The sequence below is a fragment of the Venturia canescens genome, chromosome 10, assembly GCF_019457755.1.
Source record: "Venturia canescens isolate UGA chromosome 10, ASM1945775v1, whole genome shotgun sequence".
Taxonomy (NCBI): Eukaryota; Metazoa; Arthropoda; class Insecta; order Hymenoptera; family Ichneumonidae; genus Venturia; species Venturia canescens.
Window position 1 is genome coordinate 17,755,269 of NC_057430.1, and position 16,277 is coordinate 17,771,545.

Here is a 16,277-nt window from a genome sequence, read left to right on the forward strand (position 1 = left end):
ATCCATGCTATTTTATTGGTCGGTTCAAACGATTTTGACCAATCGCACAACGAATGTTCGCTATGAAGTTGTTTACTTCTAATATAGATAAAATATATATATATATAATTGATTGTTTGCACAGTGTTGCAACGATTCCAGCAATGCAAACATAACCTTATAGGACATTCATCAGCTGTCACATAATTAATCAACATTTAAGGTGTGTACAAATAGTGCAACTATTTAAAAAATGCATAGAAATCTACCACCGGATTCTAAACCGAAAGGAGAACCTCAAGCCGAACTGGAAAGTCAATTTATTCTGCGATTACCGCAGGTAAGTCGTAATTCTTCAGCTTTGTTTTTCCATAACCTCGATGCACTCCGAAATGTATACTGGCATAAATTATTTGAAATGCCTCGATTTTCTGAACTTTTATATCCAACGTACCGCATCTTGAGAGTACTGCGTGAAAATAGTGGTCGAAAAAATAAAAAACTCAACTGTTATTTTCGAGTAAACATTTTTATCCGAATTTCATGTTATTTGTTTTTTTTTTTTTAATTTGTATGCATTTCCTTTATTGCAATTTTAAGGAACCAGCTAAAATTCTTCGAGAAGTTTTAAGTTCTGGACTGCCCTTGAAGGATCGATTGAGCATTAAACTGGAGAATGATATGCGTTATGGAGAAGTAAGATTCGATCATTGGCTTCTCCATGCCAAGGTAAACTGACTCATCATCATTCACAATAAAAAATGAAAATATTTATACATTTATTGGTGTCAATGGAATTCAGAATTTTTTTCTATCGCATGTTCTTTTTGAAAATTTATCCAAAACAGGTTGTTGATCTACCTACAATAGTGGAATCTCTCAAAACAATCGACAATAAGAGTTTTTACAAAACTGCAGACATTTGTCAGGTATTTCTAGAAGTTCTTTTTTATATGTCGCTGAAGTTTCCAACGTTGGACTTCAACGAAATTGAGAAAAAAAAAATTTTTGATTCACCTCTTTTTTATTTCACGAATCACTTCGTGAGGTCATGTCAAAAAAGGAAGACATGCCAAATTTGGTCGAAAAATTCGTTCCGGAACACCGCGATCTCGAGGGTTGAAATTTTCGAAAATTTCATATAATTTTTCCTATCAGCATTCATATCTTTTTTATATCCTGAATCACTTCGTGAGGTCAAAAAAAGAAGACGTGCTAAATTTGGTCGAAATATTGGTTCCGGAATACCCCCGTCATAAGAGTACAATTGTCGACAAAGCCGTCCCGAGCCGAATTTTGAAACAAATGATCATTCTTATTTTGTTTTATTCACGATTTGCTTCTCGAGGCAGAAACATATTGCCACGATTGATCGGAAAATTCGCTTCAGAACATTGTGTTCCGTGGGTGTTTTTTAAGGTAGGAGTCGCGCGACAATCGATATTAGACGAACTCGTGATTTTTAAATTATACCATTTTTACGTGATAAACTTTCATATGGCTAAAGGATTTGATAGGTTACCGAAAATTATATCAAGAAATTTACGATCAAAAATAGAAATATAACACGGCATCGTATGAGAAACCCATCCCGCCAACACTATGATTGCAGAATTCATTTCCTTATCGATTAGATATAGTTTATGATAAAATTGCTCCTCATAGATTATATTATAAAGATTATAATGTGACCATAAAAATATAGGGCCATCGACTAATTCGAAGAGAATTTTTAAAATAATCTCGATGAAAACTCAGAAAATGGAAGGAGATCGACTGCCATGAAGTGGCTCGATATACTTGGCAACGTTAAGAATGTATACATATATATATACTTTTCGTGATAGCCGGCGAGTTTGGAGGCTAGGATATCTTTCGACTGTCAGGTGAGAAGAGAACCGATATATATATGTATATATTGAAAAACCGGGTCAAATAAGCAATCATAAGATATTTTTAATCATAAATTATTAAATATGATCTTGTATAAATTTAGACGAATCCAGTTTAAATTGCCCCAAGATTTATTCAATACAGAAAACCTTTCTTATAACCTATTTTATTTCGACGATTAATAAATAGTCATTTGACCATAGAGTCGCGCGACTCTTACCTTAACCCATTAACGCCCGAACGTCCCGTTTTTTTACCAAACTTTCAACGTGATTATTTTTTGTGTTATAGCCGTTGAAAAAATTTTGTTTTCAGGTATATCGACGTAGAATTTTATGCTCTTACAGAATATTAGCTCAAAATTCCGATTAAACATTAAGAAAAAAAAATATGGCAGATTCAAACATGGAAAACGTAGTCATTACACTTTTGTCTCATTCGACTCAAAATCGCGTGAAACATGTTTCGAACGCATCGTGGGAAGTCATTTTTTCGATTTTAGCAATTATTGAAAAAGTTCAAAATTTTTGAATCTCGGAATTTTTTCATAGTCTATTGCCTTCGAAATTTTTTTTTTTTCGGTCATTACAACTGTGTTTCATTCGACTCAGAATCGCGTGAAACGTGTTTCGAAGTTATCGTGGGAGGTCATTTTTTGATTTTTGAAATTTTCGAAAATTTCAACCCTTGAGAATGGGGGTGTTCCGGAACGAATCTTTCGACCAAACTTGGCACGTTTTCTTTTCATGTCCTCACGAAGGGATTCGTGAAATAAAAAAGAGGTGGATCGAAAATTTTTTTTTTTTTCAATTTCTTTGAAGCCCAACGTTGGAAACTTCAGCGACATTTTTTTATTCGTCAATGAAAATACTAACATCGGAAAAATCTTATTTTATTCAATTTTTTAATGAAATCATTTTTTGTTATGAGATTCAATGATAAATCTGAAATAATTATATTCACTGGTAAAATGACACTCATTTCTATTTTAAAAATGTCCATAAGCTGATGATATGCAAGGAAGAAGACGATCAGTCACAAACAGATGAAGAATCGCCAGTACGGCAAAAGAAGAAAGATCCGAACAAAGTAGATAAGAAATTTTTGTGGCCTCACGGAATAACACCACCTGCTAAAAACGTCAGAAGAAGGAGATTTCGCAAAACCTTGAAGAAAAAGTATGTTGAAGCCCCAGAAATAGAGAAAGAAGTGAAACGTTTGCTCAGAGTTGACAATGATGCTGTGAACGTCAAGTGGGAAGTAATTTGTGAGGATGAAGATAATTCGAAACCTAACAAAGTGTCTAATTCTGGTGTAGTCAAGGGCAAAAGAGACGTTATTCACAACAGCGCTTCTCAAAGCGTAGATGTTGGTGAGTTTGTAAAATTCATTTTATTCATCATAAAAGGAAACGTAATATTATCGAGAAATTTTCACATTTCTTGAGGTTTATAAATGTGAAAAATTTTTATAAAATATTTTCCTTTTAAAGGATTTTATTCGCAAGTTTGATATTTTTTTGTTTTAGCCGAACACGACATTTTTGGTGAACCTGTCAGTGACAGTGAAGAAGACGACGAGGACGCAAATATAAATGTAATGGATATGGACGACACGAGTCGATTATCGGCCGAAAGTCGTGTTTCCGATTCGAACTCTATGCAAGTCAGATATTCTGAGCGTCCTGGTCAAGAAGTCGTTACGTGTACCGAACTCGTTACAGAATTTAGCAAAGAAATGTTCCATCCTGAAAATTCGAACACAGACGATGGCAACAAGATCGAAAGCAACAACGACAGTCCAGTAAAACTCACTAAACTCGAAAACTTCCATTCAGAGTACATGATTCCTGACAATTATAATGAGTCGCTTTCCTCATCTGTTCCTCGAGGTAATTCACAAGTTTTCTTCAGTGGACCTGGTGGAAAATCACGAAACTTGAATAAAAAATATTTTGAAAAATTCAAATGTTGAAAAAAATGCTAAGAGAATCCAAATATCACAACGATGTTGTAAACTAAGCGTGGTTCTTCAATTTTCAGATTGTATGCAATCTCGTTTGGAGACACTTCATGCTGAACTTGCGGAACTGCGACAGCGTAGACAGCAGCAAGACATTGAAATTGCAAACATTGAGAATTTGAAACTGCGTCAAAGGTTCCAAGAGATCGCGGATAATTTGCTTGCCCAAGAGATGCAAAAAGTTCAAGAGGTGTGTAAACTAGTAGTATTTTTCATCGTACGAAGCGAAAAAAATCGTTTTTTCTATTCTTAAACTAAGAAAAAAATTGTTTTTTTTTCGTGTATTTTCATAAAAATATTATTCTCACAGATCCAAGACTTACAAATGGAATAAAACTTGGCCAAAAAGTTGGAGAACAGACCAGAGATGAACAACGCCTGAATTTAGCTCCGGTACTGCAATTTATATTTGTTTAAATTATTTTTTCAACACGTTGGTTGACTTTAACGAAGAAAAACTTGACTGAACATTAAAAAATTGAAAAATCTGCGGACACGCAACATTCGTCACGCTTAAATAAACGAAACGAGATTGAACTTGATCGAAATTCATGGACGATGGGGTCTGCAAAGACAAACACGTTTTCATTTATATATAGATATACATATATATTAAGGAGACTCCCATGATTCGAAAACTGTTATTTTGTTATACAGTGCAACAGTCGTTGCACAATGATGAAAATCAGGGTAAGAAAGAACCCTGCATGTCAACGTTATTTTTCACAAATATTATGTTACAATTCCATGGTCGTAAAAGTAACAATCAAGTAACGTCATAAATCAAAGGAAATAACGTGCGTAAGACGCAAACTCCCCAAGAAAATCGAAAAAAAGAAAAAGAAAAAATTCCGAACAGAAAATTGACAATCGCAGCGACCATGCAGATAATTGCAAGTTTTTTCAAAGCTAACTTTAAAACTTCAACTACATTGTCTCTTAAGCACGTAGTGACACGAACTGATGGAACACGTCGAGAATGTGAGGATCCAGGTCTGGAGTGAACAGCAAAGTCTCCAACGTTGACGAATATTTCATTACTTGTTCGTAATGCTGAAACGGAATTCAAAATAAAATCTTAATTTGGTAAAAAAAAAAAGGGTAAATATCATTCGTGACGTAAATAAAACTGAAATTTCCTTCCGAATTTCATACGGAATGAAGAAAGATTAGAGTTCTCATTTCCCTTAAGGGGGGTCAATTGGAGTAACTGCTGAAACCACATACTAACATGCAGTTTGACCCTTAAATTTTCCAGTTTAAATTCTACCCATATTATTGATATTGATATCTATAAAAATTCAAGAGAAAAAAAAATATTTTACCGATAAGAAAACTTGTTGGAGTCGTCCAATGGTCCATCTGTACCAATGAGTATTGTAGTCAATTCCATCGGTGTCACAACGTACCAAGTGCTCCGACAAGATCATGATGAAACGCTGAGAAGTATAACAATGAAAATTAGAAGAGATGAATGAAATTTTCAGCAATTCAAACTTGCTGATATTCTAAATATCAACTTGGCTTTCACAAATTCAACTAATCATTTTTGGTAACAGGTGTATTAGACCCTTCCCCCTTTTTTGGTGAAATTTCCTTTTTTCCACCAATCAATACTTTACTTGCTTTGGACAGATTCAAATTTTCATTTTATAACTCCAACTTATAATTTTGCTAAAGCGCCCGACTACATATAAAATGTTCTATTTCACACCATTTTAGTAGTTGCAAAAAAATCAAGAAGTGGTTACAATTGAACCTTATCATCACATGTGAGAAATATTTTGGGACTGCTTTTAAGGCCGTTGTAGGGTTCTTTGGCAATATTGCGAGAGATCTCAGAAAATGAAAATCGTGGTACCTGGAAAATAATGAGGAAGAGATTTTTTTGATCTGCTTGAGCAGCTTCCAATTTTTCTTCCATTCGTTCGACAAAATCTTCGGATGGGCGTTCTCCGCCGCTCTTATCCTTGTTAACGTTATCTTCGTCCTCGGAGGAAGTTCCGGATCTGCTCTCAGCTCTTCTGAGTTTCTCTCTCGCTTCAGAAAGCTCAGTGTTCAACTTAATGACGTGCTGATTCTTCTTGCGAATCGTGAGGTGTAAAATTTCCCAAATGTAAAGTCTGAAATTTGAAAATGAAGTTTATTGAAAAAGAGAAAAAATGAATCAATTATTTAAAAATTTTAGAGATCCTCAAAACGAAAATACGAACTTCGTGAATTCAGAAGCCATCTCCTTAGAAAATATCCAATTGGCGATTGCGCTACACTCAATTATTCCAGTCTTTAAAAACTTGTCAGTCAGTACAACCATCATTTGGTAATGATTTTTCCATAGAGCGAACATATTTCGCAGAATACATATCTGAGCCTCCTCAGTTTCCGCAAGAACCTGAAATTTTATGGAAAAATTGAAATTTGTTTGAAAAATGAACTCAGTTGATTCATAGAATCTAGGAAAGCTAAAAAATATTTGGATACGAATGAACAAATAACAAGATTCACCTTAAAAACATAATGAAATTTGCCAATAGCCGCGAAACTGTGACTAAAACTTTTCGATCCGAGGTTCAACAACGTTTGAACAAAGACGTCAATTTTTAAATGATTGAAACTGTTCGGTTCCTCATTTTCTCCTTGACCCGGAAGCGTGTTTAGGACGGTCAAAACTTCTTCGGCAGTACATTTGCGTCTTATGGCGACAACCAATTCGTGAGCTGCAGCAGTTCCTGGCAGAGAACCTGTAGAAAAAATTCTTTACATATTTGGAAGCGTAAAATTGAAAGAAGATGGGAAAGTTTTTGCAATCGTTGACAACCGAATTTTTAATTACACTGATTATCAAGAATAAACTGAGAGAAAATTAGAATTATTGTATTATCCTTTTCAGGCTATAATTTTCGGGAACAGAAGCAACGAAGAAGTTCTTACTCGCTCCTTCCGATGTATATTTGTATACTGGTTCGGGAACCGCCGGAATAAGTTCAGCGTATGATTCCGGCATCATGTCGCGAATTCTTTGATGATAAGATAATCTGAAAATGACCAAATATTGAATTTTTCGTGAATGAAATAGCATCGTGGGGATAGAAACATTTTTTTCATTATATTTTCTTACCGTAAGGCTTTAAGCAGCACTTCCCGAATGAATTTTGGACGAGGATGTTCTGCTTCTCGTTGTAAACAAGAATCCCAGTCTTCCCAGGACCAACGGAACTGGAAGTTGCTCAAGTGGTAAGCAAACCACCAAACGAAACGATCGAAAGATGCTGCTGCCATACTGTCAATACGACGAAACAGAATCTCCGTTGCTTGAGCCAAAACCTAAAGACAATTTATGTTGTAAACACAGAAAAAAGGTTTCCATGATTTGAAAATTTGTACAAATTTAGTGGCTCTAGTTACTTGTGGCATCGTCGAAGGCTGAAGTTTACACAATTCGATCAAAATGGCACCATATGATATTTCCAGATGCTTTGGAGTTGGTAATTTGAATAATTCGCCAAAAATTACTTCCACGATGCAATAATCCAGAGGAATTTTTGCTTTGTATGGAAAATTCAATAGATGAGCAGCACTGTAATGAAAATCGAAATAACATAACAAGTTTTGAACATTCCACGATGTTAAGAGATGTGGTAGCGGCTCGAAAAAAAGTTTTGCAATATTTTTTTCCCGCCACTACTGGAATTCTTTTTCTATTGATTCTCGTTGTATGGAAAAAATGAACGTATAATCAAAAGTACGAACCAATCTTTTCGTTCATAGTAGCATGTGTCGATGATCTGTCGCAAGTGTTCCTCTATAAGGAACCTCTCGATCGCATGGCTTCCCGGAAGAACAGGTCCTTCGGCAGGACAATCAGTGTAATCGAACATTCGAAAGACGACGGTCGGCAAAGGGTACAAATAAGATTCGTGATGAGGGGGCGGTAACAAAACAGGCAAATTATGCTGAAGAGCTTCGCATAAAATCGAGTCAAAAGCGAGATACGGTCGCGGAATGTGTTTCTCTGCCCAGTTATCCTGTCGCAACTTTCGCACCTGAGCCCACAAACAGTCGAGGTATTCCTCTTGTGGATGAGGCGTGTCGCTTGACCAAACTCTTAACGCTGGTTGATGTTTTTTGCTTCTTTTGTTCAAAAATATTTCTATCGTCACCATCAAGTGTTCTAATTCTTGTTCCTTCTTCTCGTATAATTCCCGACCGACCCACGGCAATGTGGACAAAACTGCGAAAACGTACCTGTGATAAAATTGGTTTGAAATATTCCGCATTAAAAATTGCTTTTTATGCTTTGAAGCCTGGTTTAGGAAATTTTATTTTTTTCATTCAACTCATAAAAAGATGTTTTTTTCCCTATGGGAACAGGAAGTCAACAGATTAGCTATAAAGAAGGAAGGAATAAATTGTTAATCTCACCAATCTCTTCTGACTTGAGGAACACTGTCCTCATTAGCAGCATCCAGCATACTGTCGAACAATTGCATAAGCGAGCCACAGGAGAGTACGTGACAATTGACAAGATCGGCAAGAAATCTTAAGGAGTATCTCGCAGCATCCCATTTGCACGCTTTCAAAGCTTCTTTAAAATTCTTCACCATGTAGTCGACAAACTCGCCACCAAAATTGAAATTCTTAGCATTCAGAAGGCCAACTAGAGTCGTATAAATTGTGCATTTTTCTGGCATTTTAATGGCACAATCAGTCAGTATTCGAAGTATTTTGCCTCGAAATGCTCCCAAATCTGCCTCCAATACAGATGCTAAACCTTCGAGATTGCTTTCCAGTGACGACGTCGATTTCTCACCAACTCGTAAGATAAGTGACTCAAGACGATCTTCAATCTCTTGATTTTCTGAAACCCTGCGACGCTTCTTGTAAACTCGATCTGAAATTGTTTTTTAGAATTTGTCAGTGGTTATCCAAGTTTTGTAAATGATTAATTGGCTTCAATACGTCTTAACTCTGTTCAATGATCATTTTGAAGAAATTCCATTCCTCTATTTTTCTTGTAGTTTTTTGTAATTTTTTCTGAAAGGCTACGATCATACTACTTTAATAAGTCACGAGTGAATTACAATTATCTAAGTATTTTCAAATGATGAACATTAAAATAAAAAAGGTCCTCAATCATTTGAAGGGGCCAAAAGTCAGTTCTGATCAGAACATTCATACAGTCTATTTGTTGTAACTCATAATTGTTCACTGTTCTATCAAAATAATCTCTTTATGATCGGCTATTTTTCCTGTGTTCTTAAAATTAAAAATGTGGTATGAAAAGGAGGCTGGAAGTTTGTATGAGGAATGCATACTACTAATTCTACGCAGCCCAAGTCTTATTGTAAGCTCGTTGTAACATATTTCATATAAAGTTGGTGAAATATCATTAATTTATATGTGATTTCGTACACGATCTGATGCTTGGAAAATAGAAAAAGCTTATTTACGGATAAATAGATCATTTGATATTCATGGTCGTGATAAAAGTCCAAACAAGAGGTGGTAGTACAACGATAAATTTACAAAACAAATGACAGACTTGCATTAAAATGGATCAATCATTTCGCAAATATTATATAGAAACATAGAAAAAAAAGTATGGAGAAAAAGATTGTAAGTGGTATAAAATTTTAAAGGACGAAAGCTTGAAAAATAATTACCGTATCCATCTTCATCATCGTGAGCACGTCGGCGACTCATCGTTTGGAGAATATTTATCACAAAATCGGTTTAATCGTGGAGCAAGATAACAGTTTTCAATTGTTTACTAAAAGATCTCAATTTGTAACCACGCACTCAAGAGAATCCGACAATATTCGAACCGCAATTTTTTTTTGGTTATATATGAGATTGACACTCGACAACAGTTGATCACAAGGATCACAAGGCAGCACTGGCAGCAGGCACAGGCAGCAGCAGGCAGCAGTGAAGAAGCAGAGTAATGAGTTCTTCTGTGGTTCTTCTACCGGATGACGGGATTATAGACAATGTTCTGCTTCCCGAAATGACGCTTTTTCGCAGCGGTAAATTTTCAAAGGTATTGGATTACCGGAATAAACAATTGTAATGTCGATTTGGCGAATAACAATAATTCAATGCCCGAATCATTATAAATAATAAGTTTTAATTAAATATTGATTAAAAAATAATACGCCTTAATGAAGGAACTTATAGGTTAAATGAATCTTTTTTATTTCACATGAAAATTTTGAATTTCATTTGTACGTAGAGTTAATTCCGTGAGACTAGCCATAATGTCATTTTTTTTCGGCGAATGTGCAATTTGGTGCAATGAACATATATGCATGAAAAAAATAATGGGTTCAAAGTCGAAATGAATCGGTGAAAAAAAATTTTGTTCCCGAGGGGTCATTTATATGACTATTTTATCATGACAAAAGTTTTTTTCGACGTTGTTGCGATGACAAAATAAATTATTCAACGACGAAGTCGTTAACGGAAAAGTGCGTCATTTTCTACGTAACTAAAAATTTGTAGGAGCTTTTATCAGGCTAAAATGAATGTAACTAATCAACAAAGACCGAGTGGCGAAAGTTTCAATCAATTTAGAAATGGCCCGAGCATTGTGTCAGGGTATGAAAAAATCTAGACTTTTTTTCGAACTTCTCATCTCATTCTGTAAATTACACCTGTTTTTTGTTTGGTTTCATTTCTACAGGGGAGCAGGAACACCTTTTGAGGCTACAACTGGTCCACCACCTCCTTTACCTCCCAGAATTTTACAACATAATCGAAATTATCCATCTTATAATATGGGCTATGGAAACATGTTCAATAACTATGGCTATGGTAATACATGGAATTACAGGAATTCAGGATTAGGGTCTTACAGCCCTTATGGATATGGAGGTGGATATTCCCCAATGTATACAAGTGGATTCAACGGTTCTGGATACGGCAATCAGCTGGGAGGTCCGAGTGGGGATATCGAAGACCGGTAAATCATTATTTCTTATTCGTTTAATTGGTTAGAATTCTATGAACAATTGTACAGCAAGATTTTGAACTTCTACTTAAATGTACACGATTACGTTAAATTGCATGTGATATTTGTGCAGGTTTCTTTCATATTTGAAATTTTTTGAGTATAATTCAAATATAGAGAATTGAAGTCAATGGGATAATTACTAGTCATCAGGAATCTTACCTATTTAGAGAAAGTATAGTCTTGGCAAGTCTCAGGCCAGTAGACGACAGGGCTGTCAATGTACTTGTCCCAAGACTCTACCGAGTCGCTTGAAATCTGATTTGCTTGTTGTACTAATCATTGATTATTCAATTTATATAGAAAGAGTAGATTGTTATCAATCGGTAAATTTTTATCTATTTTCTCATATGATGAAAGGCTCCTTTTTCTTCTCACTTGATTTTTCAGTTTTCCAAAATTGTTTTTGTTCATATTATTAGTTACATTAGAAATTCATGAATTTTTGATTATTTATTGTTTTTTCATAACTTTCCTAGAAGCTGATAATGATGAGCAAATATTGTAATTTTAACAATAACCACATTATTTGTGTTATTGTCCATATATTTGTGTAATCTCTACTTTTCATTATTCATTATGCATCACCATCACATCCACATATATCAAACAGTTTTTATCATTGTATGAGTAGTAACAAAATCTCGTCTCTTTACAGATTTATCCAATTTGCAGAGGAGAGTAGCAGGTCAGCGTTTCAATCCATTGAATCGGTGGTGCGAACATTTTCATCAATTTCAATGCTTCTAGAATCAACACATTTTGCAATATCAAATTCGTTTCGAGCGATTCTCAGCGTTGCAGAAAATATTGGAAGAACGAGAAATATGTTTTCGGAGGTGATGAGCGCTTTTGCCTTTGTGCGATTTTTCAAATGGCTCTACAGAAAAGTTACGTACATGATCGGTACGCGAGCTTTTTCACGATTTTGCTTTCCCTACTGAAAATTCTCCACCTCGTAACGACAATCTGGTATTCACAGGCTTGAACCCAGACGATCCAAATACGGAACAAGTATGGAAAAAAACAGCAGCTGACTTTATTAATCGTGGGGAACCAAACACTTCTACGTGGCCAATAGTTCTATTTCTTAGCTTGCTCGTTGCTATTCCCTATCTTCTCACCAAATTTATGAACAATATACAAAAACCAACAACTGATGGTACGCTAAAATCAAGAACTTCCTACAAATTGAATTTCTAGAAAAATAAACTGCAGTTATTCTAAGAACCAAGTCAAATTTACAGGGTAGCTCAAAAGGCCTTCGAGTAAAAATTAGATTATCGAGTCTTGATTTATACTTTTTATTTTTTTTCCAATTCGCAAATTCAGTCGATGGCTTGAAGAAAAATCAAACGATGCTCGGAATCATGGAATCGTGGAAAAAAGTTTAAAGAAAATGATGAAAATATTATTTCCAGTTCCAACGATGCAAACATGATTTATATCTCGATTATCTCGATCCTGATAGAATAACGAACTATGAATTTTTAGGTGAAGACCCACGGCAGTGGTTCCGATACAACGAGCCAGTGTACAGTGCAGTGGTGCTTTACGATTTCGATGCGGTGAATCGTACCGAAATGAGCATCAGAAGTGGCCAAAAAGTTTGGCTTGCCCCACAAGCTTTGCAACCGAAAGATTTACCAGGTTGGTCGAGAGCAAGTGATAATCGTGGTGGAGTTGGTCTCATCCCAAGCAACTACATTAAAATAGTTGGACAATTAGAAAAAAAATCTGAGGAGAGCATCGACGCACGAGCCCCGTCGTCGCCCTTAACAACACATTCCATTCTCGAGCCCTCGATTTCATCCTCTAAAGTGTCTGAACCCTCAGAAGCATATGATCAAAAAATATTCGATGAGAGTAAAGAATCGTGAATGTGATCCTTAATTGTAAAAAATGTTCTAAACATCCAACAAATATTGGAAGATTCGGGGATTTTAATATTAGCTAAATACGTTGACTGTCACTTAAGAAAGTTTTACACTTTTGTAGCCGAACATTGTATTTCATCAGAAGCTTTAAAGAATCAGCATATTGTTTTTTTTTGGGAAATTTGACGACATCAAAGTCAGAAAAAAAAGAATCCAGTAAATTTCATAGATTACTCGAGGATGTGTACCGTAAAGTCGCAAGGATTTCTCTAGATCTTTTTTTGAAAATTTCTTAAGGAAATCTAAAAAACAGCACAATCATTGTTAATTTAGTTGTATTGCAAAATCGCAGTTTTTCCTTTTTTATTCAAATAAATACTGTTAGCCAAGAGTTTGAGAGTACCAATCGCAATTTCAAGTAGCTACCGACATTTCGATTGTTCTGCTAATAAATTGGATATTCTCATTTCTAATTGTGTGAACGCGGTTCTGGAGGGGACCGTAACAGGAAAATGTGTAGGTCCGAAAAATTAACCTCCGGAAGACCAATTTTTCAATGTAAGCATTTTTCTATTCAATATTTAGAAGTGCAAGGGCGGGGGAGGATGGGGGCAATGATCTATACAATAAGTTTGTTAGTGGTCGAGTCCGGTGATCGGCTTTCGGAAAAATCGAGGATTTCAATAGCATCTCAATGAAAAAATACAGAATGATACCACAATTTTGATGGCGAATATAAGCGTAAAACGTCTCCATTTCGGTGTTTTTCACATTAAAATCAACAGTATGGTAAACGATATTAAAACCAGTAAAACGTAGAGATAAATAAATAACAGAATAATTTTCCTCAAAAAGAAAACAACACAGTTGTACAATAGAAAAACCCGGAGGTTCAAAAGAAAATAATGTTCAGGAATTACGGCAACAGTGATGACATTTGGGTGCGAAAAATGCCAAACGGAGAGTGTAAGAATTTGAAGCATCCGTTATATAAATAAAAATAAAACTCGAGGAAAAAGGATTACTATTTAAATATCCATAGTTTACTTTATAACAATCCCGTTCCTCAGATTTTTACTAAATTCCAAAGTGATTGAGTCTCTTTAAAAAATGTATTTTTACAGAGATATTATATTTTCCAGTGATATAATTGAAATATAATAAATTTGATACTCCAATTTATAATTAACTCGAAGGCAATAGACTATGAAAAAATTCCGAGATTCAAAAATTTCGAAAATTTCAAAAATCAAAAAATGACCTCCCACGATGGGTTTAAAACACGTTTCACGCGATTCTGAGTCGAATGAAACAAAGTTGTAATCACCGAAAAAAAAAAATTTTCGAAGACTATGAAAAAATGCCAAGGTTCGAGCGATTAACTGATAATAATTTTTCCTTGATATCGATTTTCTATCCCCCGAAGAAATTTTCATAGTGAGAAATCTTCATACTTTTTGACACTTGGGTCACATGAAATAATGGAAGACATATTTGAAGTCCTGTTAAAATTACTTTTAAATCAATGAACTTCAAATATGAAAATACATTGAATGTGTCATTAATTACTTTTTTTTTAGTACGGTAGTATTCAAACTTTTATTGAATTTCAACGTTTCATAAATGTACATTGTACAATTCGGTATTACCCCGAGGCTTGCGTATCTCCACTCTACACTGCTTCTCAAATATACAGACCGGCTAATTCTCGACTGTACCCTGTGCTAAGTCTACGTAGCTCTACGTTTCCTGAACACCATTTAATATTTTCTTTTCGTTATTATATTTGTTAATTACCTCCAAGACTTTTCGCTCCTTAAAGCAGTGGACCCATGAGATAACTTTACTCCTTAAAAAATTCACACATAAGCATCATTTCAAATCTTTATTTCGGTACATCCCGCCACGATAATATATCAACATGCATGTATAAAACCTTGGCGAAGAGTAATAAACACCTTTAGAAATTTCTTCACGATGGATCATGGATTCCATGCTTCTGAAAGGTCGATCTTAGCTGCATTATATACACCTCCCAAGTTAAAGAGTAAGCCCATGAATCTCCGTTTGTTCTCTATCGATAACTGTTTAAGGAATTGAGAAACACATATTGATTAGAAAATTGATAAATTGTCGTCAGTATTAACGAAATGATTTGTTGAAATATTGAAATTTCAAGCTCAATGTATCCACGCATGAAATATGAACCGAATGATAAGATCCTTAGATTATTTTTACTCTGGGTCTTATGCGGTTTCGTACACATTTCGTATTTTATATTAAACGTGAAATAGTCAAACATCGTACTTGGATGTTTACCTACTTTTTTAATGCGTGACATGGGGGTTTTTTTTAATGCAAATATTGTTGTAACGTTGGAATCCAACGGAAAGAACAAAAAAAAATATTCGTAGTTCTTCAATCGTTTATTTCAAGAGTCGTTTATGTATAGGTTGAAAAACTACGAATTACAAATTAGGGACAGCAAAAAATGGGAAATTCGATTTTTTTTCCAATCTCTTTGTTGGATTCCGACGTTGCGAGCTTCAGTATCATATATTTTTAATATTCAATTGAAAATTAAGCCCATTTTCAGCTCTGCGAATCGATCTTTAAAAAAATGATACTTATTTTTGTTAATGTTTTCTTTAATCATTTGACAACTTTTGTATCGTTACTGCGGATTCTTTGAAAAAAAATTTTATGCACAAGGTAATTTGTAATTGAAATTTGAAAAAATCCGGATTATGAATATGAAATGTGGGAGGATCGTAGAATCAATTTTTTTCAAAGCGTTCGTTTAATCAAAGGAATACCATTTTTGCGTGATCAACCACCCTTTTAAGCATTCCTCTCGCATCATCTACAACGTAGTCGTCAGCCATTTCCTGAAATTTATCCATCATTGCCCGTATGACTAGCACTATGATGATAATCAAGGCGAGAATCCCGTCAACGATCCAAAGTGTGTTGATTATATCTGCAAGATTATTTTTTAAATCTTAATAATTGTCAAATTAGAGAGATAAAAACGTTAAGAAAATTATTAACGACTTTTTTAAGTGGCGGACGATTTTTTAAATGAGATAAATGGATCGATGAAGAGAATCAATAGCATCGATGGATAGCTTCACCGGCTGAGTAGAGTGGATGAGTTAGATAAATAAATGTTCACTTTGAGATCGACAGACAGGGCGGAGGGTTAGTTGCATTTAATTCTAAATTTCACTGTCGATAATACTTCTAATAAGTATTAAGCTTATGCAAGGTTCTACGTATTTGACAGTTTATCTTTCTAAATTATTTTTTAAATAGCGACGTAATTACTAACGCTTTCTTAGTCTCATATTCGACTTTTCCGATCCTTCTGACTTCTTCGGCTCCACTCGATTCCTTCGTTTCACTCTCTCCCACAATTTTAATGGCGTTCAAGGAAACCACCTTCCAATTATTACGATAATGAGATATTTTTCGAAAGTTTTGATGCCAGTGATGTT

General features: G+C 34.9%; 3 protein-coding genes across 3 annotated transcripts; 2 read left to right on the top strand and 1 right to left on the bottom strand.

Moving 5' to 3' along the window:
* The first annotated feature begins 124 nt into the window (after nt 1-124).
* Taf7 (TATA-box binding protein associated factor 7) lies at nt 125-4,442 on the top strand. The gene is made up of 7 exons (XM_043430523.1): nt 125-319; nt 580-708; nt 828-908; nt 2,878-3,244; nt 3,401-3,763; nt 3,915-4,084; nt 4,205-4,442. Exons 1-7 carry the CDS (start codon nt 233-235, stop codon nt 4,226-4,228), a joined length of 1,221 nt encoding a protein of 406 aa, XP_043286458.1. The 5' UTR covers nt 125-232; the 3' UTR covers nt 4,229-4,442.
* Cbp80 (Nuclear cap-binding protein subunit 1) lies at nt 4,161-9,812 on the bottom strand. Its single transcript, XM_043430517.1, has 11 exons — nt 9,558-9,812; nt 8,317-8,785; nt 7,645-8,139; nt 7,300-7,471; nt 7,013-7,218; nt 6,826-6,929; nt 6,400-6,635; nt 6,108-6,286; nt 5,756-6,017; nt 5,220-5,333; nt 4,161-4,947 (listed from the first exon to the last, which is right to left on the bottom strand). Exons 1-11 carry the CDS (start codon nt 9,595-9,597, stop codon nt 4,834-4,836), a joined length of 2,391 nt encoding a protein of 796 aa, XP_043286452.1. The 5' UTR covers nt 9,598-9,812; the 3' UTR covers nt 4,161-4,833.
* Nucleotides 9,813-10,177: 365 nt separating this feature from the next.
* On the top strand, nt 10,178-14,751 carry Pex13 (peroxin 13). The gene is made up of 5 exons (XM_043430524.1): nt 10,178-10,491; nt 10,577-10,855; nt 11,562-11,809; nt 11,886-12,065; nt 12,398-14,751. The coding sequence occupies exons 1-5, from the start codon at nt 10,415-10,417 to the stop codon at nt 12,781-12,783; spliced, it is 1,170 nt and encodes a 389-aa protein (XP_043286459.1). The 5' UTR covers nt 10,178-10,414; the 3' UTR covers nt 12,784-14,751.
* Nucleotides 14,752-16,277: the final 1,526 nt, after the last annotated feature.

Coding starts and splice junctions, on each gene's coding strand:
- Cbp80 (XM_043430517.1), bottom strand. CDS start 9,597: ATGAGTCGCCGACGTGCTCACGATGATGAAGATGGATACG. Junction 8,786..9,557: donor CGATGATGAAGATGGATACG/GTAATTATTTTT, acceptor AAACAATTTCAG/ATCGAGTTTACAAGAAGCGT. Junction 6,287..6,399: donor AATTTCATTATGTTTTTAAG/GTGAATCTTGTT, acceptor ATAAAATTTCAG/GTTCTTGCGGAAACTGAGGA.
- Pex13 (XM_043430524.1), top strand. CDS start 10,415: ATGAATGTAACTAATCAACAAAGACCGAGTGGCGAAAGTTTCAATCAA. Junction 10,492..10,576: donor GGCCCGAGCATTGTGTCAGG/GTATGAAAAAAT, acceptor TCATTTCTACAG/GGGAGCAGGAACACCTTTTG. Junction 12,066..12,397: donor ACAAAAACCAACAACTGATG/GTACGCTAAAAT, acceptor ATGAATTTTTAG/GTGAAGACCCACGGCAGTGG.
- Taf7 (XM_043430523.1), top strand. CDS start 233: ATGCATAGAAATCTACCACCGGATTCTAAACCGAAAGGAGAACCTCAA. Junction 320..579: donor TTATTCTGCGATTACCGCAG/GTAAGTCGTAAT, acceptor TGCAATTTTAAG/GAACCAGCTAAAATTCTTCG. Junction 909..2,877: donor AAACTGCAGACATTTGTCAG/GTATTTCTAGAA, acceptor AATGTCCATAAG/CTGATGATATGCAAGGAAGA.